Genomic DNA, 18,965 nt, shown 5'->3' on the forward strand with positions numbered 1-18,965 from the left:
TGTCCGACTTGTGTAGCCCGGCAAGCTCCTCTGTCCATGGGATTTTCCAGGAAAGAATACTAGAGTGGGTTGCTGTTTCCTTCTCCAGCCGCCTAGACCCACTCCGCCCAGTTTCCGTGAGATTAGGTTTTGGAAACAAGTTTTCACGCACCTCCCACGCCTCAGAGCTCCACCCCTTTGCAACTGCAAGCACCACCCCCCACCCCCGCCTTCAAATGAAAAATCTCGCGAGAATCCCTCGCCGAACCAAAGGGGAGATTTTTGGCCTTTATTAGGTTCCGTAGTTTCGAGTCACAGCTCCGGAACTTGTGTTAACGGGTCGCGGCTGGGGAAGCCTCCGCGGTAGTGCAAGCGGAACCAAAGCCCGGAGGTCTCAGTAAGTAGGACCCGAGCCTGAGTGTCCCCTTTTAGTTCCCTCCTCCAATTCCTTGAAGATGCTGGTGCAGCTCAGCAAGAACGCCTGGGATTTCTGGATTCCCAGTCTTACGACGTAGGGGCTCCTGCCCAGTTCCTCTCCCCACCCCAGGATTTTTATTCAATTCAGCGAATTCACCGCTCTGAGAGATGATAAAACAGATTTAGAACACAGACCGGAGGCGCCATTTTCCAAGCCCAGTCCCCTTCCCCAGGTTCCTCTCGGTCGGCACTGAGAACCCCGTCCCTGCTCCAGGTCCCCCTCTCTTGGGTCCGAGTCCCCCTACAGTTTTCGGCCTCAAACACATACCACCCAGTCACCCTCGCCTCGTCTCCCTGACTGTCCGCAGGCCTGGGCAGGATGGCCGTATTCCGGTCGGGCCTCCTGGTGCTGACAACGCCGCTGACCTCCCTGGCCCCTCGCCTGGCCCCTATACTGTCTTCGGCAGCCCGGCTGGTGAATCACACGCTCTATGTACACCTGCAGCCGGGCATGAGCCTGGGCGGCCCAGCTCAACCCCAGTCCAGCCCCGTGCAGGCCACGTTTGAAGTTATCGATTTCATCACGCACCTCTACGCAGGCGCCGATGTCCACAGGCACCTGGACGTCAGAATTCTGCTGACAAATATCCGAACCAAGAGCTGTCTCCCTCCCCTACCCACCTCAGTCCAGAACCTGGCCCACCCCCCGGAAGTGGTCCTGACTGACTTCCAGACCCTGGATGGAAGCCAATACAATCCGGCCAAGCAACAGCTAGAGCGTTATGCCACCAGCTGTTACAGCTGTTGTCCGCAACTGTCTTCAGTGCTGCTGTACCCAGATTATGGGCCTGCAGTGCCCCCCGTGGGGTCCCTGGGCGTCCACTTACCCTCCACCATCAAGCCAACCTCCCCTGTGGCCAGGTCTGCAAAGCAGCCAGTGCGCAGCCACCAGCGGGGGGCTGTGGGCGGCACCTTTGACCACCTGCACAATGCCCACAAGGTGTTGCTCAGCGTGGCGTGCATCCTGGCTCAGGAGCAGCTTGTGGTGGGAGTAGCAGACAAAGACCTGCTGAAGAGTGAGTGACAAGAGACTCTGGATTGGGGCAGCCTTACCCTCCCCCGGCAGGACAAGGCTGAGGAAGGGTGGGGCCATCCATTACTTCCCACCCCTCCTAAATGTCACAGTGCCTGGGGTGCAGTTCGCACTGAGGGGATATGTTAAATGAATAAATGCAGCTTGTTTGGTGTGTGGTCTAGTCACCAATCAGGATCCCCCAGATGTGGAGCCAAAGAATCTGCACTTGTAAACAAGTTCTCCAGGTGATGAATCCTAAAGTCTGAGCCCCTGTGAATAAATGGATGACTAAGTTATAGGTAGCAGTGCCGAGGGCAGTAAGAGGAGGATCTTGAAATTCTCTGGCTCTTGGAATTCTTAATCTGACCTCCTGGCACTGCCAGTTCTCTGCACATGTGCCACCCCTTGCAGCAGTACTGTGCTTGCCTGCTGTCTCCTCCTCATAGGCCCCTTCGTCCCGCCTCCACCTCCCCTCTGGAGATAGGATGCTTAGGGACACTCTTCCCCAAACTGGCCCACCCTCATCCTCCCCGGTAAGAAGATCTCACTGTTCTGGGCTCCTTCCCCAGGCAAGTTGCTCCCTGAGCTGCTCCAGCCCTACACAGAACGCGTGGAACATCTGAGTGAGTTCCTGGTGGACATCAAGCCCTCCTTGACATTTGATATCATCCCCCTGCTCGACCCCTATGGGCCCGCTGGCTCTGACCCCTCTCTGGAGTTCCTGGTGGTCAGCGAGGAGACCTATCGTGGGGGGATGGCCGTCAACCGCTTCCGCCTTGAGAATGTAACCCCTGGGGGCGACTGGCAGAGGGAGTGGAGGGGGATGGGGAAGGCCACTGGGGGCTGTTGGAAGTACCGTGACCCCACAGGAGGGAAGAGAGGGCTGAAGGTGGTGGGAAGAGGCAAGGAGGAACTGGTTCCCAGCTTGCCTTCTGAGGCAAGCTCCACCTCTGGGGTAGGCAGGGGAGGATAAGGTGATAGACTTGTCCTTGTCCATCTCACCCCTCCTTCTCTCTCCTCACTCTTCCTTTGCTTCAGAACCTGGAGGAGCTCACCTTGTACCAGATCCAGCTGCTGAAGGACCTGAACCACAAGGAAAACGAGGAGGACAAAGTCAGCTCCTCCAGCTTCCGCCAACAAATGCTGGGAAACCTGCTCCGGCCTCCATATGTAAGCCCCCACCCACATGTGGGTGGGCTGGGATTGCTGGAGAGGAAAGACTGAACGGTTCAGCCTCCATCCTGAGTCCGGGGACCCTAGTAACTGTGGGGTTCTCTCTTATGTACCCGTAGAAGAGGCCAGAGCTTCCCCCAGGTTTCTACGTGATTGGGCTGACGGGCATCAGCGGCTCTGGGAAGAGCTCAGTAGCTCAGCGGCTGAAGGGCCTGGGCGCATATATCATCGACAGTGACCACCTGGGTCACCGGGCCTATGCCCCGGGCGGTCCTGCCTACCAGCCGGTGGTGGAAGCCTTTGGAACAGGTAATAAGTGGGGAGGACTGGAGGTGGCCTGAAGCAAGGAGGTGGCCTGGCCTCCTTGCCCAGTCCTCCATCTCTGTCGTCCAGATATTCTCCATAAAGATGGCATTATCAACAGGAAGGTCCTGGGCAGCCGGGTGTTTGGGAACAAGGTAAATACACACCTCTCCAAGGGCTCTGCAGCTGCGCCAGACCCAGAGGTGGGGACCCACTGTACCTCTCTGTTCTGGCCCCAAATACCAGTCTCCACCACCTGTTCCCCACCACCTGCTCCCTCGGGCTGGCTCCATCTCTGGGGGAAGGTGAACTTGGCCCACCCCTTGCATTCCCTTCCTTAGAAGCAGCTGAAGATACTCACGGATATTATGTGGCCAGTTATCGCAAAGCTGGCCAGAGAGGAGATGGATCAGGCTATGGCTGAGGGTGAGTGAGCAGCCCAGGGAAACACGTGGCACAGATTCTCCCCCGAGAGCTCCCCCACCCCAAACCAGACCATCCACTTTCCCTGGGACTACGTTTCCTTGGCTCTATGACTGGTAGCAAGTGGTGGGGTACTGCTGGCAGTGACTGGGGTCTCCCCACAGGAAAGCGTGTGTGCGTGATTGATGCCGCCATGCTGCTTGAAGCCGGCTGGCAGAACATGGTGCATGAGGTGTGGACGGTTGTCATCCCCGAGACCGAGGTATCTGGATCCCACCCCCCACTCCATCATTGTAGCCCAGTTCCTGCCCAGAACCAGTGGGCTGACAAATGCCCTGTCTGCCCAGGCCATACGACGCATCGTGGAGAGGGATGGCCTGAGTGAGGCTGCGGCTCAGAGCAGGCTGCAGAGCCAGATGAGTGGGCAGCAGCTTGTGGCTCAGAGTCACGTGGTGCTGAGCACCATGTGGGAGCCTCATATCACCCAGCGCCAGGTTGGTGCCCAGGGAAAGGCTGGGTTGTGGGGAGGGAGTCTCAGTGAATACCCATCTGACCCTGTCCCTGTTTTCTTCCTGACATTCTCGCCTGTCCCAAGGTGGAGAAAGCCTGGGCCCTCCTGCAGAAGCGCATCTCTGAGGCACCATCAGGCCAATGACTGACAGATTTCTCTGTGGGGTCATAGTGGCCCCTGGAGCTGACAGATCCAGCGGTGAGGAGGAATGGAACCTTGAAGCTCACTCTAGCCTGGGCCTAGAGGGCTCTAAGCTAAGCTGGGCAGGGCAGGGCTGGGCCCACTGGATACAGGGAGCCTACCCAGCTTGCCAGTGGTTGGCCAACACTGAGGATGCAGCTCATGCGGGTGCAGGCCCCTGGCATTGTTCTATCCCTGCTTTTGTCCACAGGTCTTTGGTACCCATGCTGGGCTGGGGCCAGGGCAAACTGGAACTTGTAACATAATTAAAGGTGAATGTTGCCATGGTGTCTGCTTCCTGCTTCAATGACTCTGGGTATCTTTGTGACCCTTGAGCCCCAAGTGCAAGGCCCAGTCCTGAGCTGGAAGCCAGAAGTGCAGTGGTTAAGAGCATGGCTTCTAAAGCTAGCCAGACTGAGGCCAGCATTGGCCCTGTCACTGGCTAGCCGTGCACTTCTGAATAAGTTCTGGACTTTCCTGGCACCTGTTTCCTTAGCTTACAAAGTAGCGTAACTTGGCTAACAGGCTCTTAATTCCACAAGTATCCTGCCAGACTCTGGGCTGGGTGTTGGAGGAGCTTCCTTCAACAAGCCACTCGGGCCTCTGGCCTCACAAAGGCTGCATCCCGGCGGGGTCGGAAGAGGTGGCCAGAAGTGCAGGTCCGGGAAACTCATCCCGGTCCCGGGAGCCCGCTGGGCACGGCGGTACGCCTGCGCTGCGAGGTTATGCGGACAAGCCTCTTAAAGGGACCCAGTTTCACGGAATGTGCTTCATGTCGCGGCGGCTGGAACGTCTACCCTGAGCAAGAGCAGGGATTGGCAAGGGGGGTGGCCCCAAGGCCATCAGTGTCAGCTCCGAAGGCAGGCGGGGCACCGTCTAGGCGGCAGCGGCGGCCGGGCGTGGGGGTTGTCCTCCGAATCACGCATGCGCAGCTGCCCCGCCCCCGCTACTGGACTGCGGGTTGGTGGGTCTGGGTCACGTGAGCGCGCCTCGCCTCTTCCTCCAGGCCGGGGGCCCACCCGCTGGCAGGTTTCCGGTTCGGTGGGTCGGAGATGACGGAGCCGGGCGCCTCTCCGGAGGACCCCTGGGTCAAGGCAAGCCCCGTGGGAGAGCACGCCGGCGAGGGGAGGGCGGGTCGGGCTCGAGCACGTAGCGGGTCTGGAAGACTAGGGGACTCCCTGCAGTCCCCAGAGCTACCCCCGCTCCTCGGGCCCTGGGGCTGCAGAGAAGACAGCTCTCACCCTGTGTGTGCCAAGGTGGGAAGACAACTGAGGCGTGTGCGCGCGGGTGTGAGGGGACGGGACTGGAGGGCTGGGGGCGTGGAGTGGGCGGACGGGGTCCTGCCAAGGGGCGGCGCTCCCGCGGCCTAGCCGCCCTTGGCTTGGGGGGAATCCTGCGATTACCATCGCACCCCAAGTGTGTACGTATGTGTGTCTGTGTGTGTGTACACGCGTGCAGGGGCGGAGGAGGCCTGACGGGCTTCTTCCTTGCTCGGTGCCGCAGGTGGAGTATGCCTACAGCGACAACAGTCTGGACCCTGGTGAGTGCCTCCCCCACCCTCTTCACCTCTGGAGGGACACTGCCACTTCAGCCCGATGGATTCGCGAGGCCTTGGCAGCCACACCTGAGCACAGCCCACCGTCCCTGAGCTGAGCGGGCCTGAGCAGCGAGGGAGGGTCTGGAGGACAGGGGCAGGAAGCATCCAAGGGTGACACCTAGTTCCCTCTGCCCTGGAGCAGGGAAGTGACGGAAACGGGGCCAGCCGTTCACTCTCCATCATCACGCCCAGATGCCACTTTTGAGCCAGGAGGTATCCTTGCAGGCCTGTGGAGCAGTGCAGACACTAGGGACGGGAGCCCTGCGGCATGGCACGCCAGGAAGTGGGTGGCCCAGTATGGCTGGCTGTTGGGTTGAAGGAGCGAGGTCAGCATTTAGGGCTCAGGAAGCCAGTGGGCCCACAGGTGTCTTGAGAGCCTAGCAGAGCCCCTCCCCCCATTCTATTCCTTAGTGACTGGGGCCTCTCTTTTCCAGGGCTTTTTGTAGACAGCACCCGCAAGGGGAGTGTAGTGTCCAGAGCTAATAGCATCGGTTCCACCAGTGCCTCTTCAGTCCCCAACACAGGTAGGCGGCAACATCCCCCACCCGGGGAACCAGATGTGCCTTACTTTAGTCTTTTTCTTAGACAGGGCCGCTCCTGCCTTCCACATGGGGGCGCTGGAACCCGAGTTCTAGACATGGTTTCACCATCACGTCATCTAGGGTATTAGGTTCTCGTATCCATCTGCCATCTCTGGGCACCAGGTTCTTCCTAGCTGGGGAAAGTGGGCTGGCTGGGCCCCAGTGGGCCCCAGAATGACCTCTTCCTGCCCCCAACCCTGAGCGTAGATGACGAGGACAGCGATTACCACCAGGAATCCTACAAGGAGTCCTACAAGGACCGGCGGCGGCGAGCACACACTCAGGCCGAGCAGAAGAGGAGGGACGCCATTAAGGTGATTGGGGAGGCCCGCACCTCGGGGAGCGCCTGCACGCTTCAGATCCACTCTGCCCTTGCCCCGTCAGGCAGTCCCAAGCAAGCTTGGGGGCAGCTAGTCTAGGCCCTGGACATGAACTTCTCCCTCCTTTCTACCCCTCTGAGTGAGCGAGCGTGGAACTTGGTATCGTGGAAGAAAAGCTGCGTGCCCATTTGTCTTGCTCTCTCCGTAAAGGAACCCGTTTCCCCGCTCTCTCCACAGAGAGGCTATGATGACCTACAGACCATCGTCCCCACATGCCAGCAGCAGGACTTCGCCATTGGCTCCCCAAAACTCAGCAAAGCCATCGTGCTGCAGAAGAGTATGGCCAGGAGAGCGTTGGAGGGCTTGGAGCTAAGGGGGCTGTGAGAGGGCTAAGCCTCAGAGCCGCTTTTGGCCTGGCCCGGGTGGGATGGTTGTAACGAGTTGGGGGGCGCGGAGGTGGGGGTCTGGAGGGAAGGGGAATCAAAATCAGCTTTGTCCTTCTGGTTGAGACGTCCTCTATGCCCACCGCCTTTTCCCACCCCCACTCCAGCCATTGACTACATCCAGTTTTTGCACAAGGAGAAGAAAAAGCAGGAGGAGGAGGTATCCACGCTCCGCAAGGATGTCATGGCCCTAAAGATCATGAAAGTGTAAGGGCGGGTGTTGGGTTGGGGGAACCAGGGCATCTGGTTCTGAGGGGACTCTGAGGCCTCTTCAGTTCACACCCTGCCCGTCTCCAAAGGCCACATCAGATGATATTCTTACTCCCTCAAGTGGTAGGCACGACTTAATCCCAACTGTAGCAAACAATACTCTGGAAACACCTGTGGGATTTAATGAAGGAAAGGTTGGAGGGGGTAGGCCACCACTGCTGACCTAGAAGCTGATGTTGAATACATCCCACAAGCTCTCTGGGAATCTCCTTCCCAGGGGAGTATGGAGGGTAAGCGCTATTACTCTTCCGGGGCCAGGAGAGCCGCTGCAGCCCCTCAGGCCTGGCCTGCTCGCTTTCAGGAACTATGAGCAGATCGTGAAGGCGCACCAGGACAACCCCCATGAGGGGGAGGACCAGGTCTCGGACCAGGTCAAGTTCAACGTGTTTCAAGGCATCATGGACTCCCTCTTCCAGTCCTTCAATGCCTCCATCTCCGTGGCCAGCTTCCAGGAGCTGTCAGCCTGTGTCTTCAGCTGGATTGAGGAGCACTGTAAGCCTCAGGTACGGGGCGGCAGTAGTCACAGGGTCAGGGGCTCTTCGCTCAGGCAAAGTGACCCAAGCTGTGGTTTGTTCAGAGAGGCAGGGTAGCAGCTTTTAGGTTTCTTGAGGGTATTTCTACAACTTGTATTCCTGTTTCCCTCTTTGCTTCCTAGCCCAGATATTCCTGTAGAGGCTTCATTTTGCAAGAATGATCTGGGCACTCACTCACGCAAGGCCTTTGTTTAGTTCACAGAATGGCAAGTAACAGCAGCCTCAGGCACTGCTTGCCTGCCCAGCAAGTGAGCCCGGATCACTTGCAGCACTTAACTTGGAGTTTTGGGAAAAGATTTAAGGCCCCTACCCCTAGACCCCCTACAGTAGTTTTCCTTGGGGTTTCTAATTATTATTTGTAATAGTGTGTTAACGGTTGGTTAACTGAGTCTTTTGCTTTTGAGGTGTGGTTCCTTTTACTGAGGCTTGACTTGTATCTGAGATTTCTCACTTTTTTGTTTCCCAACATTTTTTTCTATATAATTTTAAATATAAAATTCTATATAATTTTAAAAAGCGATTTCTCCATTTCCAGTTATTACAAAATATTGGCTGTATTCCTCATGTTGTACAATACACCTAATAGTTTGTACCTCCCATTCCCCTACCCTGATGTCCCCCGCAACCCCCGTTCCCGACTGGTAACCACTAGTTTGTCCACCATACTGGGAGTCTACTTTTTTGTTATATTCATTAGGTTATTGTAATTTTTTAGATTCCACTTGTAAGTGATGTTGTATAGTATTTGTCTTTCTCTGACTCATTTCACTTAGCATAATGCTAAGTCCATACATGTTGCTAAAAAGGCAAATTTTCATTGTTTGGTCTTTTTTTTTTACTAAGTATTCCATTGTGTTCGTATACCACATTTTTACTCATTCATCTGGAGTTTTTAAGTTTTATTGAAGTATAGTTGATTTATAATATTCCTGTTATTTAATTCCTGCTATAAGTAGTGACTGGCGAAGGAAATGACAACCCACTCCAGTATTCTTGCCTGGAGAATCCCAGGAACGGGGGAGCCTGGTGGGCTGCTGTCTATGGGGTCGCAGAGTCGGACATGACTGAAGCGATTTAGCAGCAGCATAAGCAGTGACTGTTATATTCATTCTTTTTCATTATGGTTTGTCACAGATAGTAATCGCCTCCTGTGCTATACAGTACAACCTTATTGTTTATTTGTCCTACATGTAAGTTTGTCTCTGCTAATGCCAAACTCCTAATCCTTCTCTCCCCTACCCACCCCGCCCTCTCAACCACAAGTCTGTTCTGTATATCTTGTTTCATAAATACTTTGTGTTGTACTTTAGATTCCACATATAAGTGATGTATGATGTTTGTCTTTATGACTTCCTTTGCTTATTAGTATGATCATCTCTAGGTCCATCCATGTTGCAGCAAATGGATTATTTCATTCTTTATGGCTGAGTAGTATTCCATCTCTCTCTCTCTCTCTCTCTCTCTCTCTCACACACACACACACACACACACACACACATAGAATTAGTGTTTTTGTTTTTTCAAACAAAAATTGTTTTTTTGAATACATACACACTGAATTAGTATTTTTTTTCGAACACATACCTCAGGGTGGAAGTGCTGGATCATTTGGTAGCTCTTTTAGTCTTTTGAGAAATCTATTATTTTCCACAGTAGCTGTACCAATTTACATTCCCACCAGCGGTGTGCAAGAGTCCTCTTTTCTCCACATTCTTACCACCATTTATTATTTGTGTTCTTTTTGATGATAGCCATTCTGACAGGTATGAGGTGATAGATGATTGTGGTTTTGGTTTACATTTCTCTGATCATTAGTGATGTTCAGCATCTTTTCATGTCCCTGTTGGACACGTGCAGTTCCCCTTTGGAAAAATGTCCATTCAGTTCTTCTGCCCACTTTTTTTTTTTTTTTTAAGAAGTTGAATATTTTATTATTAAATTGTTTATTCTCCTGCAAGGCTGTTGCTTCACTGTATAAAAATAGCACCAGCAAACACAGTATATTGCAAAATTAAGACAGTAATATTCTTCACTGCACACTATACAACTAACAAACTTTTCTCCACTGGCAGTTATTTCTAGTGGGAAGATCATTTTGACCCAAATCCAAGGATAGCTGTAAGCAAGTTACAATGTCATATAAGGTATAAGATAACCATGTTATCGTTGAATTACATAATTTTTATAATTAGTTTTATCAGAGATAATTTCAGGAATTCTGAATATTGTAACTGGAGCCTAGCCTAAAAATCACAGGATGCTGTGGAAAAGATACACAGTGTTTATCTGAAGGCATTAGAAAGTTAAGGGGTATTTTCTTCAGGAAACATTGTTACAAGTAGTTTCTTTTGCTAAAAGTTGCTTTTTAAATATCTATCCACCACTAATTTAAGACAACTATGCTAGATTAAGTTGTTTCAAAGTAGTTTATTTAGGGATTCCATTTTCATTCCTCAGTAGATTTTATGTATTTTTCATATGCTTCTTCACTCATTAGTTCATCTAGTTCTGAAGGGTTACTGAATGTCATCTTGATCAGCCAACCATCTTCATAACAAGACTTGTTGACAAGTCCTGGATTTTCTGCTAGGGCTGTATTAATTTCAGTTACTTCTCCTGATAGAGGGGAATAGAGTTCACTAGCAGCTTTCACACTTTCCAAAGCACCAAACTCCTCTTGTTTGTTCAACTTTGTCCCAACTTCAGGCAGACTACAGTAAACAACATCTACCAAAGCTTCCTGTGCAAAATTGCTGATTCCCACTGTTCCAACACCGTTTTCTGTTGTTACCCATTCGTGTTTTTCTGTGAATTTCCGCACCGACAGCAGAGCAGGGCCGGTGCGCAGTGCCCAGACGGCACCCGCCCGCAGTCCCCGTGGCCGCGGCGAGCAGGGCGCGCTGGGTGCCGAGATGGCGCGCAGGCTGCCGACCGCCGCCCGCACGCTCCGCACCGCTTGCAGCGCCATGTGCACAGGTGCTTCTGCCCACTTTTTAATTGGGTTGTTTTCCAGGGATGTTTTTTGGCCACACCACGTAGCTTGTGGGATCTTAGTTCTCTGACCAGGGGTTGAACCTGGGCCACGGCAGTGAAAGCACCAAGTCCTAGCCAGTGGACCACGAGGGAATTCCTTAGTTGTTTTTCTGATGCTGAGTTGTATATGTTGGCTATTAACCCCTTATCAGTCATATCATTTGCAAATATTTTCTCCCATTCATTAGGTTTTCGTTTTGTCAGTGGTTTCCTTTGCAACGTAAAAGCTTTTAACTAGGTCCCATTTAATTTCCTTTAGGAGATGAATCTAATAAAATATTGCTGTGATTTATGTCAAGGAGTCTTCTGCATGTGTTTTTCTCTAGGAGTTTTATAGTATCCAGTCTTACTTTAGGTCTTTCATCTATCTTGAGTTTTTGTATATAGTGTTAGAGAATGTTCTACTTTCATTCTTTTACATGTAGCTGTCCAGTTTTCCGAGCACCACTTATTGAACAGACTGTCTTTTTTCCATTGTATATTCTTGCCTCCTTTGTTGTACATGAACTGACCGTGAGTGCATGGGTTTATTTTTGGACTCCCCTGTTCCATTGATCTTTGTCTGTTTTTGTGCCAATATCATACTGTTTGGACCACTGTAGCTTTTGTAGTAAGTCTAGTTTGAAGTCAGGTCATATAATTCCTCTAGTTCTGTTCTATCTCAAGATTAGTTTGGTTATTAGGGTCTTTTGTGTTTCCATACTAAATTTAAAGTTATTTGTTCTGGTTCTGTGAAAAATGCCATTAGTATTTTGATAGGGATTGCACTGAATCTTTAGATTGCCTTGGGTAGTATGGTCATTTTTAACAATGTTGAGTCTTCCAACCCAAGAACAGGTTATGTCTTTCTGTTTGTCTTCACTTTCTTTCATCAAGATCTTAACGTTCTCCGAGTACAAGTCTTTGCCTCTTTAGGTAGGTTTATTCCTAGGTATTTTATTCTTTTTGACGTGATGGTAAATGGGATTGTTTCGTACATTTCTCTTTGATACTTCGTTGTTAGTTTACAGAAATGCAAGAGATTTCTGTACATCAGTGTTGTATTCTACAACTTTACTGCATTCATTGTTGAGCTCTAGTAGTTTTCTGATGGCATCTTTAGGACTTTCCATGTTTAATATCATGTCATCTGCAAACAGTTTTATTTCTTCCTTCCCAATTTGGATTCCTTTTATTTCTTCTCCAATTAGTTTAACTAGGAGTTCCAAGACTATGTTGAGTAAAAATGGTGAGACTGGGCATCCATGTTTTGTTCCTGATTTTAGAAGAAATGCTTTCAGCTGAAGCTATGTCCCAAATTTTTATTGTAAAACACCATGAACATACTGCAGCATTGCAGGTTTTACAGTGAACCCTCAAATACCCTCACCTAAAGTCTACCATTAATCATTTCTGTATTTGCTTTATCATAATGCATCTCAACCCCTGCCTCCATCCTATTTTGGGGGCATTTGCAAAGTAAACTATAGACATCAGTGGCTTTCAAGGGGCTATTTTTTTTTTTTTAATGGTACTCTAAAAAGCACACCTGGCCCAGGTAGGTGTCACTGAGCAGCCCTGTGTCCTCGAGTATCATCTCTTTCTTTCTGTGCTGCCCTCACCAGACCCTACGGGAAATTGTGATTGGCGTCCTGCACCAACTGAAGAACCAGCTTTACTGACCAACTCTTGGAACCTGCAGAACAGCCAGCAAGAGGCTTTGAGTCTCCTACTTGGCCACGGAGCCACTGGGCTTGTGAGAGTGGACTGTGACACTGCACGCCAGTCAGCTGCTTTCTCCTCGGTGTTTGCCTCCCCAGCTTCCTCCATGCCCCCCCACTCCCCCACCTTCATTGGGTTGGGGGGAGTATTATGAGAGCTTTAATTTATTTTATTTGACCATAGATCTCAAACCTAGTCTTTCCCCCTCCCATATAAGTCCTCAGGATAGAGGTCTGCTCTTGGCACCCTAAAGAGCTCCTGGCCTCTCCCCTTTTTTGAAGCCTCGAATTCCTGCTCATATTTGGTAACTACTATTTGCCTGTTTTGGTGTCTCTGGCAACACTGAGCCAGTGCGGCCATGTAGCAGTAGTTGGATGGGAAGAAAGGAGTAAGAGGAAGTACTCCCACAGCCATGAGGGGTGGAAGGCGGCCTCATGCCTAGGCTAGGGCTGCCTGGTCAGTCCAAGGTGAAGCCAGAGCTTTTTCTGGCCAACTCAGGGCAGGGCTGCCAGGTTCCTGCCCTTGCCCCCTACGCCACTGCCTCCCTGCTCTGGGTGGGAGAGGGAAGCCACCTCCCCACCCTCTCCTGCCCTCTGTCCCCACAGGCAGTAGCAGGGCACAGCAGAGTCAAGTGTGACACGACACTACATATTCAAAGTGTTTAATTTTTCTAAATAATGCAGTTTTGCTAAAGTTACAATTTTGGAGAATTAACTGGCCTCCAGACTACTTGTAACCTTTCTGTCAAGTGTATCTGGCTCTCTACCATCTCAGTGCTTCCTACATTTCTCCCAGGACTTGGGGTGGGGTGAAGGTGGGTAGAGGAGATTCTTTAAAGGCCTTCTGACTTGTAGAGCCCAGGAGAATCCTGGGTAAGGCCCTGGGCTTCTTGAATGCTGTGTATGGCAGCCTCTCTCTGCCCTTGTTCCCCAAGCTCCCTTTTGCCTTCCTCAGGTTTGATATTTGGGAGGTGTGATTATCCAGAGGAAATGAAATATTTTTATATCAAATGATATTACAATAAATATTGCCAAATGCTGTCCTTTAGCGCTGTTCCACATCTAAGTGTTGAGTTTAAGCAGTCGACATGTGGCTGATGAAATGAGCGTGCCCATCCTCTCTGGGCCACCTGTGCTCCCTCCCTCCACCCAGTACTCTGGTGTGTGCTCAAAGGTGGACAGCACCAGGAACAAAAGAGCTGACCTAAACACGGCAGCCAGTCCAGGACGTCTGTTCCCAGTCCTGCCGGGGGAGCCTCTCAGGGATCTGGGAGCTTGACATTGTGATCTTCATCAGTCTCTATCCCAACTTCCTCCTGTGGGGCAGCGAGACAAGGGAATGAGACGGCCTTGGATCAAAGTCCCAGGGGAGCAAGGAAGGGCGACCACCACTTACAAAGAACTGCTTCTTGCTCTTGGGGTATCCTTCAAGGATGGCATCAGACAGCTCTGTTGCCTGACAAGAAATAAAACCACCCCCTTTCAGATGCCAGTACTGGGCATGCCTGACGGGCCCCTGAAACGAGGCAGCTATGTCTCTGGGGGCTGCTATTGTCCAGGGCCTTCCTAGAGCTCCCATACACTTACCATCCTCTTGCGCTTCCTCCACTCCTTGTGGTACCTCTGCCTCTCCTTGTACACCTAGACAGGGAAACAGGTTCCTTTGAGCCCACAGCAGCTGCTGGGGTCAACCCTCCTCCTCACTTCAAACCTGCAGAGGCAGCCCTCCCTGCTCCGCCTCCCTCCCAGCCCACCTGCTCTTTCTCTTCTGGAGTCACATGGTTGGTGGCCTCTTTGATGTTCTTCAGTCTTTCTCTATAGCCAGCACATTCCTTCTTTAGCTCCTGGATCTCTTTCTGCATCTCCGGTGTGGTCAGGGCACTAGTTAACTCCTTCAGCTCTAAAACCACATCTCCCTGAAGTCAATGGCTACTCTGAGGTAGGAGACCGGGCCTCCACCTTGCTCTGGGCTCTCTCCACACAGGGTTCAGAATGGGTCCTATATTCTGGAAAGCCTCAAGAAAGACTAATGCTTACAGAATTACCAGTTTATTCCAGTTTTCTTTCCTCCTAAGTCTACAAACAGTTGGGGAGTATAAGTTTGAGTAGACTATTAGCTGTGGCCAGTTAAATAGGCAGAGTAAAGGGGAGTGTGGGAACTGTGTATTGATATCACAGTAGGGAACGTAAATGTCTGTCTTGCCCATTTGTCTTCAAAAGCCATTAGTTGTTAGACATTAAGTTGAATGTGACGCCTACGTTGTTATTTAGTGGCTAAGTCGTGTCCGACTCTTGTGACCCCATGGACTGCAGCCTGCCAGGCTCCTGTCCATGGGATTCTCCAGGCAAGAATACTGGAGTGGGTTGCCATTTCCTTCTCCAGGGGATCTTCCTGACCCAGGGATCGAACCCGTGTTTCCTGCATTGAAAGGTGGATTCTTTCACCACTGAGCCACCAGGGAAGCCCATAATGCCTGTGGCAGCCTACCAAAGGGATCTCTGCAGCGAGACGTCACTGCACTCAACAAATTCTGCACTTAGTAATTCCTGACCTTGGGACCAACCCTGACAGTAGGGGCACCTTCCGGGGGCCGCCAGTCCTACCAGCCTCCATGTGGCGGCAGCTCTGCTGCAAGCTCTGCACCTTAGCAGTGAGAGCCAAGATTCTGGCATCCAGGCCTTGGAGGTCAGCATCACTGACCGCATCAAACTGGTCCTGCCAGGGACAAAAGGAAATATAGAAGCAGGCTGATGGGAGGCACAAGAGGGGAACCCACATCTGGGAAGGCAACATCCATACACACTTGAAAATTTGGGGCTCCCCAACCCTCCACAGGGTCCAGGAAGACAGTGGGAGGGTACTTTAGAGCAGTCGTTCAGTCTAGTACCTGTTTCCTCAAAAAGCTACAAGAACGAACAAGTTGAAACCTGCTATTTGTCCTCAGGAGCTTTGAGGTGTGGGATAATAGAACAGAAATAATCTTGCAGTTTACTAGCAAAACTACTCACTGGGCTGAAGGAGTAAAGAAACATTCTTCTAAAGGGGCTGATACCTAATTACAGGTTTCCAGGTAGTAAGAATCAAGACAGGTGAAAAGGCATGGTGGGAGGTATTCAGATAAGGACATCAGTGGTTCTGAGGCCCCTTCCATGTGAGCAGCTGCTAGAAAAGGCCCTTGCTGGGGCTCAGCGGCCTCCTGTCAGTTGGTGATGGGAAGCAGAATAGAAAGGACTGGAATGCCACCCTGAGCAGTTTGGACTCTACAATCAAGTGTAGTAAACCATTAAGGCAGAAGGTAGCACTACAACCTGCAGGCCAAATCCTGCCAGATGCATGTTTTTGGGGGAAAAAAAAAACAATTTATGGAAACATAGTCATACCCATTTATCTACACACTCTCTATGGCTGGTTTTGCCCTACAATGGCAGACTTGAATGCCACTGAAAGCTGTGTAGCTGCAACAAAAGACCACCAGGTCTGCAAAGCATAAAAATACTAACTGGCCTTTTACAGGAAAAAAAATCTCCCAACCTCTTTATGGAATCTCCAGTACAGCAGTAATATAATGAAACCTACTTTAGGAAAATTAGTCTTGACAGTGGATGTTAAAATCTTGTAGGGGTACTGAGTAAAGGAAGATGGATGAGAAATGGGGTCTGCTTTAGAAGAGCTTCAGTTTTGTAATGGAGGCAAGTGAAAGACAATTAAAATAGAGGATGCCTCAAAGAGGTAAGTGCCTGAGGAAGGCAGTTAGTTCAGAGCAGTCAGGAACATTTCCAGAGGTGATGCCTGAGTGAAATCCTAACGGATGAGTAACAGCTGGGCAGAGGAAGAAGGGACTCCAGAACCAGGGCAGAGGAAGGACAACAAGCAAAGGCCACAGGAGTTAAGTACATCTAAATGGGCTAGCACTGATGGATGGAAAAATAACCAGGACAGGAGAGGCTGGAGCCAAGTCTCTGAGTATCTTTTATCTGTTCTAAGGAGCACTGGAATTTTTGGTAGGGAAGTGGCATGACTAGAGATGCATGTACATAGATTATTCTGGCTGCAATGTTTAAGATATGTGTAAGGAGCCCAGGCGATCGGGAGGATCCTGCAACAGACAAGGAACACCTGAACCAGAGCAGTGGTGGCAGCTGGAGAGGAGATGGTGGGGTCAAGAAAGGGGAAACACCTGGGCTTGACAGCTGCCTAAGTGTGTAAAATAAGAATTTCCCAGGGAACTCCCTGACGGTCCAGTGGTCAGGACTCAAGTGCTTTCACAGCTGAGGACCTGGGTTCAATTCCTCGTTGGGAAACGAAGATCCCACAGGCTGTGTGGTGAGGCCAACCAAAACCAAAAAGAATGACTCCCTACTCTCTGGCCTGGGTGAAGAATGATTCCCTTAGGGGGAAGAACACAGGAGGAGCTGGTTTAGGGGAGAGATGAAGCATTCTACTTTGGCAATATTGATTCTGATGGGCCTGAAAGGGGGTCTGGGCTGCAAACAGAAGGAAAACAACTGGGCAGACTGGTTCTCATCTAGATGACTGGGAATAAGAACTTCCACGCATAAATGGACCTCGATAGCAACAATTCAGGATTTTCTGTCATCAATCATATTTCAAGTCTGGAAATCTAGTGAAGTTCGGATGACAGCAAAAGGAGTCCACGCTTTGTCCTAAAGGTTGGCTGGGGCCCTTTAATGGCCTAAGGGGTGAATTTCACAGGATGCTTCAATTCTCCCAGAGTTCATACTAGGGGCTGACTGACCTAATGCCGGGCTCTCATATAGGTGTTAATCTGTTTCCCTCACCTGGTCCGCAAAGTATATCTTCTGCTTGCCATACATCTTCTCTTTGATTTTGCCTTGTTGGGCCAGCTGCTCCAGCGCCTTCACCACCGCCTGACAGAGGCGAGAGGGCGGAGTAGTCAGGAGAGGGACTTTGGAAGCCGGAAGGATGTCACCAATGATGGGGGGAAGCGCCCAACAAGCCTTAGGAAGCCCTGGGCTAAAATGGCGGCCTGGAGCGTGCAGGACCCCTGAGGTCCTGGGGGAGGTCCCACAGTCCGAAGAGAGGGTTCTCACCGTCTTGCCCAGCCCATGTTCCCGCTGCAGGTTCCCGAACACGTCCTGGGCACTGTAGGGCCGGTTCTGCTCCTGTAGGTACTTCAGCAGGATCCCGGAGGCTACAGAGAGAGACAAGGCAGGAAGGGGGTCCTTCAATCTGCCCCTACCCACCCTCCTCCCGGTCTCCCAGCGCCCACGGCTGTTACCTCCCGGGACAGCTTCTGACCGGCCTTTACTCATGGCTTTTCCCGCCGCCAAACTCCGAAAACCGGACGTTGTAGTTGCTCGGGGTAACGGCTCCTTCCGGCAAAGGGCAGGGCGGGCCTCAAGTGTGATTGGCAGGGGGCGGCCTCCGCGAGGAGCGGAGCGGAGCGGCCCTTCCCGGGCACCGTAGTTCAGCTCGGCCTGCTCTAGGGAGCCGGCTCCCGCCCCAGCGGCCAGGCCCTCTGCCGGAGAGGTGGGGTGTACGCTTCGAACCTCTCCCTTCCTCCTCTCGGAACCAGGGCTGTCGGGAATCATGCCTTGTAGTCTCGGGACCTAGTTCCAGCGGCCGCTGAGCACTCGTGACCTTGAGCTGGGCTGAATATTTGAATGGAAAGGAATCTCGGCATCAGCTCCCGCTGGGCAAGTGACTTGCTCAAGGTCACAGGGTGTTACCCAAAGGCGTGTCCCGTCCCACGGCCCAAGCCTTTCTCTCGGTTTTTATCTTTTGTAAAACGGGAACAAGAGGTGCTTGCGGGGGGTGGGGGTTGTGAAGACTTAGAACGACGCGTAGGCGCCCTGCAAGGAATAACGCTGCGTTTGTTTGCCCGTTACCGAGCTCCTCACGCAGGGGGCGCTCAGCACATGCTGTGGTTGAAGGTATGGTTGGGAGGGGGCTTTGTAAGCCACAAAGCTTTGTATAAGTTTCCTTTTGGCAGAGACAATCTTAAGGCAACACCTGACAGGTGCTTTCCATTCCTGCCCACAGTGGCCAGTGGGACAAAGCCTTAAAATAAGTTATTTCTAGTTTCTGAGGTCAGCTGAAGGCCAAAGAGCAGCTGTTCCTGCAGCTCAAACAATCCACTGGGGCATGGTGCTACTTTTAAAAGCCTCTATTACCTCAAACCTCATTAGCCTTTGAAACCTGTACTCCTCTTCACACGTTGAGCGGACAATATTAAGAATTAAGAATGATGGAACTGCAGGCTAGATGCCGGCCGGGATTGCCGGTTATGCTCCTATCTGGGCTCTCCTGGAGATGGGGGGCAGCCTCCTATCATGGTGATTTTTCTGGCCATCATAAAACAAAAAACCAAGGATGGTCAAGTGGGTCCCTCACACATTGGGCTTTCTTTGAGGCTGTCACCTCCTCTAATAACATCTCAGATTA

General features: G+C 51.4%; 4 protein-coding genes across 8 annotated transcripts; 2 read left to right on the plus strand and 2 right to left on the minus strand.

Annotated features, from left to right (window-relative positions):
• The first annotated feature begins 265 nt into the window (after window positions 1–265).
• Window positions 266–4,350, plus strand: COASY (Coenzyme A synthase). The gene is made up of 10 exons (XM_061144061.1): window positions 266–376; window positions 765–1,472; window positions 2,041–2,255; window positions 2,510–2,641; window positions 2,764–2,953; window positions 3,038–3,102; window positions 3,289–3,373; window positions 3,535–3,632; window positions 3,718–3,864; window positions 3,966–4,350. Exons 2-10 carry the CDS (start codon window positions 776–778, stop codon window positions 4,023–4,025), a joined length of 1,689 nt encoding a protein of 562 aa, XP_061000044.1. The 5' UTR covers window positions 266–376; window positions 765–775; the 3' UTR covers window positions 4,026–4,350.
• A 658-nt stretch (window positions 4,351–5,008) lies between these two features.
• Window positions 5,009–13,586, plus strand: MLX (MAX dimerization protein MLX). 5 transcript variants are annotated; one of them, XM_061144065.1, is made up of 8 exons: window positions 5,010–5,155; window positions 5,565–5,601; window positions 6,093–6,182; window positions 6,447–6,553; window positions 6,797–6,896; window positions 7,110–7,209; window positions 7,574–7,764; window positions 12,443–13,586. In XM_061144065.1, exons 1-8 carry the CDS (start codon window positions 5,114–5,116, stop codon window positions 12,691–12,693), a joined length of 918 nt encoding a protein of 305 aa, XP_061000048.1. In that variant the 5' UTR covers window positions 5,010–5,113; the 3' UTR covers window positions 12,694–13,586. The 5 variants fall into 5 exon arrangements, with proteins under 5 accessions (XP_061000050.1, XP_061000048.1, XP_061000053.1 ...); XM_061144068.1 differs by having other exon boundaries at window positions 5,013–5,155; window positions 7,574–7,775; window positions 12,443–12,647; XM_061144066.1 differs by having other exon boundaries at window positions 5,076–5,317; window positions 7,574–7,775; window positions 12,443–12,647.
• On the minus strand, window positions 9,510–11,463 carry LOC133057507 (glycine cleavage system H protein, mitochondrial-like). Its single transcript, XM_061144071.1, has one exon. The coding sequence runs from the start codon at window positions 10,771–10,773 to the stop codon at window positions 10,252–10,254; it is 522 nt and encodes a 173-aa protein (XP_061000054.1). The 5' UTR covers window positions 10,774–11,463; the 3' UTR covers window positions 9,510–10,251.
• PSMC3IP (PSMC3 interacting protein) lies at window positions 13,185–18,206 on the minus strand. The gene is made up of 8 exons (XM_061144064.1): window positions 17,800–18,206; window positions 17,612–17,712; window positions 17,339–17,428; window positions 15,143–15,254; window positions 14,293–14,438; window positions 14,126–14,179; window positions 13,935–13,994; window positions 13,185–13,854 (listed from the first exon to the last, which is right to left on the minus strand). The coding sequence occupies exons 1-8, from the start codon at window positions 18,110–18,112 to the stop codon at window positions 13,798–13,800; spliced, it is 933 nt and encodes a 310-aa protein (XP_061000047.1). The 5' UTR covers window positions 18,113–18,206; the 3' UTR covers window positions 13,185–13,797.
• Between the last annotated feature and the right edge of the window lie 759 nt (window positions 18,207–18,965).

Source organism: Dama dama, chromosome 5, assembly GCF_033118175.1.
Source record: "Dama dama isolate Ldn47 chromosome 5, ASM3311817v1, whole genome shotgun sequence".
NCBI lineage: Eukaryota > Metazoa > Chordata > Mammalia > Artiodactyla > Cervidae > Dama > Dama dama.